The sequence below is a fragment of the Gossypium hirsutum genome, chromosome D13 (genome assembly GCF_007990345.1).
Source record: "Gossypium hirsutum isolate 1008001.06 chromosome D13, Gossypium_hirsutum_v2.1, whole genome shotgun sequence".
NCBI lineage: Eukaryota > Viridiplantae > Streptophyta > Magnoliopsida > Malvales > Malvaceae > Gossypium > Gossypium hirsutum.
The window spans coordinates 3,171,279-3,178,427 of NC_053449.1; the positions used below are offsets into that span (position 1 = coordinate 3,171,279).

General features: G+C 35.3%; 1 protein-coding gene across 1 annotated transcript; it reads right to left on the reverse strand.

The window, feature by feature from the left end:
* Positions 1-1,378: 1,378 nt before the first annotated feature.
* On the reverse strand, positions 1,379-3,888 carry LOC107919446 (G-type lectin S-receptor-like serine/threonine-protein kinase SD2-5). Its single transcript, XM_041109963.1, has one exon. The coding sequence runs from the start codon at positions 3,314-3,316 to the stop codon at positions 1,415-1,417; it is 1,902 nt and encodes a 633-aa protein (XP_040965897.1). The 5' UTR covers positions 3,317-3,888; the 3' UTR covers positions 1,379-1,414.
* Positions 3,889-7,149: the final 3,261 nt, after the last annotated feature.

The following is a 7,149-nucleotide window of genomic DNA, read 5'->3' on the forward strand; positions in this document are numbered from 1 at the left end:
AAACCTTGTTAATTGTTTCCTTGTATGTTGATGATCTGTTGGTTATTGGCTACAAAGATGAACTTATTGAAGACTTCAAGAAACAGATGCAACATGTCTTTGAGATGACTGACCTTGGTCTTATGACCTACTTTCTTGGCATGGAGATAAAACAAGGAAGTGATGGCATTTTCATAAGTCAGCAAACATTTGCTTCCAAAGTGCTTGAAAAATTTTGCATGTTGAAATGCAAATCAGTCACTACACCAGTTGCATTGGGAGAAAAATTGTCAAGTGCCAGTGAACATGATCGAGTAGATAAGAAGGCTTATAGAAGCTTAATTGGTTGTTTGCTTTATTTAACAGCAACTAGACCAGACATTGTCTATGCTGTTAGTCTACTTTCAAGATTTATGCACTGCAGTAATGTGGCACATCTGAAGGCAGCAAAAAGAGTGTTAAGGTATGTCAAAGGAACCATTGATACTGGTGTGAAGTTTTGGAGGGCAAGGGAGCTGAAACTCGTAGGCTATTCTGATAGCGATTGGGCAGGGTCAGTTGATGACATGAGGAGCACTTCAGGTTATTTTTTCACCTTAGGCTCGAGTGTTTTCAGCTGGAGTTCGAAGAAGCAACAAACTGTTGCACAATCTACAGCAGAGGCTGAATATATCTCAGCTGCAGCAGCTGTGAACCAAGCCATTTGGCTTAGGAAGATCTTGGATGATTTGAATGAAAGTCAAGTTCAGCCTACTGAGATTAGAGTGGATAATCAATCAGCTGTGGCCATAGCCAAGAATCCAGTCTTTCATGGTAAGACTAAGCACTTCAAAATCAAATTTCATTTTGTTAGAGAAGCTGAGCAATCTAGGGAGGTTAGCTTAATTCATTGCAGCTCAGAAATTCAGCTAGCTGACATTTTAACTAAACCATTGGGAGCCAACCGATTTAATGCTTTGAAGGAAAGGATTGGTGTTTGTTGCATACAGACCAAGGAGGAGTGTTGAAGCCGTGGCCTGCATTGCAACAAAGAACCAGCAGCAACAAATTGGTCAAAAGACCAACAGCAGCAAATTGTACAATTTGAGCTGCTATACTGTTTTGTAGCAAAGAAATGGAGTTGGTTCAGTTATAAAATTACTTTTTGAATATTTGTTCCTATGGAACTTAGTCTAAATCTTTGTAATGAGTTAGCTAAGTTAGTAGGAAAGATTGACTGATGTAATAGCTGGTATGCCAGCTTTCTTTTGTATACAAGTTGCTATATTGGTAAGTAAGAGCAGTTAAGTTAGTAGGTAGCTGTCAAATACTTTTGTAACCATCATATATTCAAAGTTTGAATGAAAATTATGATGACTTCTCAGTTACAATTTTTTTCTTGCTGAGTTCTTTTCTTTTGTTTTTTTTTTCTTTCAATCGTTTTTTGCTTTCTTTGCTACTGCCATTTATCCAACAAATTTGAGTCCTCAAAAAGTTTCACCACTGCGGACATGGAAGGCCTCCTGGCATATTCATTTTGCAGACACCATGCAGCAACCTTCATCATCTCCACAACTTCGGTTGCATTCGACTGCATATCATCGCTGCATTGATCGACTAAATCCAACAGTAGCCCTTCTTCTTGCTTTCTCCTAAAAAGTCTCAGTAAATGCATATCCTCTCCTAGCTGAGATTTATCGACGTTTGGTCTCCCACATAGAATTTCCAGGACCACAATACCAAAGCTATAGACATCTGCTTTTTCAGTTATAACTGAGCTTAACCATTCAAGAGCCATATAACCAGGGGTTCCCCTCATAGCTGTTACGACCCGACTTTGGTCTCTTCCAATTAGCTTAGACAACCCAAAATCTGAAACTTTGGCATTGAAATTCTCATCTAGAAGGATATTTTGAGGTTTGATGTCTAAGTGAATTATCTTTTGATTGCAACCTTCATGAAGATAGGCTAGTCCTTTGGCTATATCTATAATGATCTTCTTTCTAATTTGCCATCTAAGAGCAGATTCTTGGTTTTTATAGAAGATCCATCGGTCTAACGATCCATTAGCCATGTACTTATAGACTAAAAGCCTGTTGAATTTTTCAGCACAAAATCCAACCAAACTTACCAAATTGAAATGGTTAATGCTTCCAATTGTTTGAACTTCAGCTACAAATGACTTGTTAACTGCACCAAAGCCAACAAGATGCTTCACTGCAACTTCAGATCCCGGAGGTAAGGTTCCATGAAACACATACCCAAAACCACCCTCACCAATCTTGTTGCTAAAATTTTTGGTGACGTTCTTCAACTCTTCATATGAGAATCTAGTTGGCATTCCCAGCATGTTGTCTAGATAATCTTCCTCAACTTCTTGGAACCCTTTTCTAAATCCTAGAATAATGAAAGCGCATATAAGAAACACACCAAAGATAGCTCCAAGAGTTGAGCCCACAATAACTGATGTATACTTGGGTGATGAAACATTCTTGTTAGAACTCTGTGAAATTGGAGAACTTTGCACCTTTATAAAAGCTGAGTTGTCATTGTAAGTACCATAGCCGCTAGAATAACTTTTCGCGATGGACAATCCTCCAGACAGAAAATAGCAGGAACCCTCTGTATCCATAAAGGCTTCGCAAGAACAGTTGTTTAAACAGAGTGCTTTACATTCTTTTAAAGTTTTTGTCTCAGAGATCAAATATTTTTTCACGGGATGAAAATTGTAGCCTTGTAGCTCGAGAAAACTCTGATGAATAGAACTCTCACAAGAGATTGGTGAAACTGCATAACATCCAAGATCTGGCTTTGTATAATTTATTGGCTTAAAATAAGTAGTTCCATTTTCATTTGCATCAACAGGGCAACTGCATCCCTCTTTTAAGCAAACGCCATAATTTCCACATGCGAATGGATAACTACATGGATCAATGGGGAGTAGATCAGTGCCCTCCCACTTGGGATCTTTCCACTCATATGCCTTCAAGTGGCCATCACTTCCCAACTGTATAAACTTAGCTGAGGCTGGCACGGAGAAACTCCCGAACTTTCCTTTTTGGAATTCAAGATCAACATAAGACAAGATAGGACTTACGTAATAGGGATCCATAGATGCAGTGGATTCACCATAAGTTACCATAGAAGCAGTGAAAGTGGGTTCACCATAGGTAACCAAAGAAGCAGTGTAGTTAACAGAAGCATTGATAGCAAATTCATACGAAACAATACTTGAATTCGGTAGCGATACATTGGTCGTCAATGGATGCTGTAGCATTAAACTTTGACCAAGAACTAAAGAGTCCGTTGGGTGGTGAAATGACTGCCAAACCATGTCACTGGCTTTGTTAAGCAGCATGAGGTTTCCCTCCGCACTCAAGTTTAACCTTGACGTATCAAAGATGAGTGCGTCCCAAACAGAAACATTGTAAGCATCTAACAACCAAAACTTGCCATCATGAGTGAGTTGCAACTGTGCTTGACTCTCAACTGGATAGCCTCTATTAGCCGACCATACCACTTGTGGAGAAGATCTGATATGACCATCTAACTCGTGCTGAAGATGGAGATGGCAAATAGGCAATTGTCACCATCATAGCTGCAATGGAAACCACAGACAAACGTCCCATTAACAAGGATCGGCTTCACACCAAATGACTCCCTGAAATTATAGTCAGATGATGGAGGGATTCTCCAAGATTTCGGGCCATCAACAAATGAGGGGTAGTCCATGATTTCAGCATCAACAAAAACTAACGCCGAAATGATCAGTGGCATCAAAAGAGTGATCATTAGAAAGGCGCTACAAGAATTGGTATTCATGATCTTTGCTCTCTAAGGCGAGCAATGGCTTTCCAGGGAAAAGTAAATTAGCTGCAACAATGGCGTCAACTTTGACTAACCTATATAATTCATGCTATCATATTGAAGGAAAATAATTCTTTTTCGTTTATGAAATCACCAAGAAAATGCAGAAAAATAAAAAAAAAAGGAGTATGACGAATAGCAAGAATTTTCTTTAGGAAAAAATAGTTAAAAATAGTTATCCAGTAGCGTTCAAAACGGGATCAATCAGGGTGGCTAAGTGGGGGCATTGACAGCTTCTATACCCTCCCAACGTGTACAATTTGTCAAATTCAATTAAGTCCATTTCTATGGAAAAAAAACTGCAATGTGAGGTGGTTTCTTGCATCCTCATACTCGAGATTAGTTGAAATTTAATACCAATGGATCTGTAATGATGGACACTGGAGTTGAAGGTATTGGAGGTGTTTTGAGGACTTGCATAGCAACAGCTTAATTACATTTCATCATGTGTTGACCCAAGTTAAGTGGAGGTGCTAGCTATTATAGAGGTAGCCTCAATTTAGTTACCAAACTTACAAAAATTTATAATTTAATTTCCAGACTTTCATGTTTTCCAAAATTTATGGTATTAACATTTGGTATCTTTTAGAGTTTGTGTGACTCGAATCTCGTCACTTGTTGAAGAAATAAATACAGTGATAAAATATTCCACGTAAGTTGAGCCCGTATAAAACTATACTTCTACTCTTTGATTTTGATTATAACAAGTTTTTTCAACCATTAAATAGATGTAGTCAAAACTCCTCTTATATCATTATTTTTCAACATTAGTGAATTTTTTTTTCTCTTTCCGTGTTTCTTTTCCCAAAAAATTTTCACATGAAATTTATGTTTTCTTATTTTTCTTATTTTGCAACCATTCTATTACTATAATCGACATTTATTATAACAATATCCATTATCAATAATTTTTCATAACTTTTATAGCGATAAATTAATCTCTGACTTTTGTTCTTTATATTAAAAGATGTTAGATAAAATTTAAATAAAGCAGCATAATCTGCGTATTATATAAAACTAACTCCTAAACAACCATAGGATTTAACAGGGGTATTTTAGATAGTACAAAAAATCAATAAGGATAATTTAGACATTAAACTTAATAAGGGTTATTTAGAAGTTTTGCAAAAAAGTTAATTTATTTATTTATATGTTTTAAATATTATTATATTTTAGTTATTTTTATTTCTTATTTAATTTATAAATAAATCTATTTATATATACTTAATTTTTTAGTTAATTATGTATTGGTCATCTTGAAATTATAATGCAAACAAAAAGCAAAAAAAAAACAAGGTTTATTTATAAATTTTAATTTTATTATATTTTTATTTGTTTCTTATGTATAAATAAATCTATTTGTATATAAATAAATTGGTAATTGAACTTTATAGAAGTTACAAACTATTTATATGCATTAAATTTTTTATTGTTTGGAAGTTACTTTTGATAGAAGTTACTACGAGTACGAAGTTTAAAATTTTTTTACTTCTCAACAAATTTATAATTTTTTACCTTTTTTTTATATGATTAATAGTGAATTCACATGTGTGGTTTAGACCTGTCCATGGGCCGGGCGGCCCGGCCCGTCCGAAATATGGGAGGGTTCGGGTAAAAATATAGGCCCGAAATATGGGTTTGGGCAAAAAAAATGAGGCCCGTTTAAAAAACGGGCCGGGCCTCGGGCACCACTTTTTTAGCCCGGGCCCGGCCCGAATATAATAAATATTTTTTTTTTATTTTTATTTTTTAATTTTAAAATACTTTTAAAATAATTTTTTTTAAAATAAATTTTTAATATTTATTTTAAAAATGGGCCATGCCGGGCCGGGCTCGGGCTTATGATATTTTTCCCGGGCCGGGCCTGGGCAAAATTTTAGGCCCATATTTTGGGCCAGGCCCCTCGGGCCTAGGAGGCGGGTCGAAAATTTTTTCCGGGTCCGGCCCGAACCGGCCCATGGACAGGTCTAGTGTGGTTTCATGCTTCGGCAATGTTGAAAGTGGTAATAGCATCTTCCTCATCCTCTCTAAAAATAGGAGGATCATCCTTCAGAAATTTTGTCATATTCAACATGGTCAAATAGAATAACATTTTTTGTTGCCATGTTTTAAAATTCTTTCCAGTGAATTTTGTAGGCTTTTCATTGTGACTCATAGTCACAGGTAACGTTTGGCTCACAGCCTGAGCCTGAGCAGTGACAATCGCCTCAGCCTTTGAATTGGATGAGTTGTTTGATGTATGAAACATTTTTCTATATTCAGAATGAAGAACCAGAATCCGTAAATAAATTAAAATTTGAAACAGGAGTATAAACCAACCTAAATAAGTTACGATGGTAACCTGTACGCCTTAGATTAAAACTACAACAAATAATTTGTTCTAAGAATGTAAGAAAATATAATATCGTATGTAGTATTAATATGTCAGTAACAATAATAATGCAATACAATGCAGTAGCAGTAACCTACAAAATACTTGTAATCGGACAGAGTTGAAAATTAGAAAAAGAATTTTGTTGAGGCCTGTATGAATAGTTTCCTTAAGATAAATTCGACCTCTCCTCGGTGCTTTGAGTAACATTGGATGTCTGTCTCCCATGATACAACAACAAATGATCATAATAGTAGCACAACAACAGTGATCAATCGAACACAATCTTGCCTTTCTCTATCACCAGGAGGAATCAATTTAGAAGGATTTTTTTATATTGATGGTTTTTGATGATGTGTTTTGAAAGTCTCCTAACTTAGCTTTATATAGAAGAGAGGAAACGAATGAAGAAATTTAGACCGACTCATGAAGAGTTTTTTGAAAAGTTAATAGATATAAGTGAACAGACATAATAAATGAAAAGATGCAATATTAAGCCAAAAGCAATGAATCTGTTCACCAAGAGATACAATTATTCAAAAGATACAACTGTTAATTAAGAGATAGAACTATTGTTTAATTTGAGTATCAATTTATCATTCATCACTTAACAATTTAGAGCATGTTATATAGAATATAAATCCATAATTTATTATTCAAACCGTCAATTTTATCAATAAAATAATATGCCTCAAAGTTCCAAAATATCCATTATTTTCCAACAGAAATTGTGATGGCCTCACATGTCATGTGTTAGCCATACATTAACTATGTGTGCCACCTCATAAAAAAAATTAACACCGTTAGCGTTTTGGGGTAACTTATATATGTAACAGTTGGCAAGTTTAAGTACCGAATTGCACCAAAAAAAAGTTTAGGTATTGGATTAAGAAAAATGTCAATTTCAAGTACCAAATATTATATTAAACCAAGAAAAAAAATAAATATTTTGA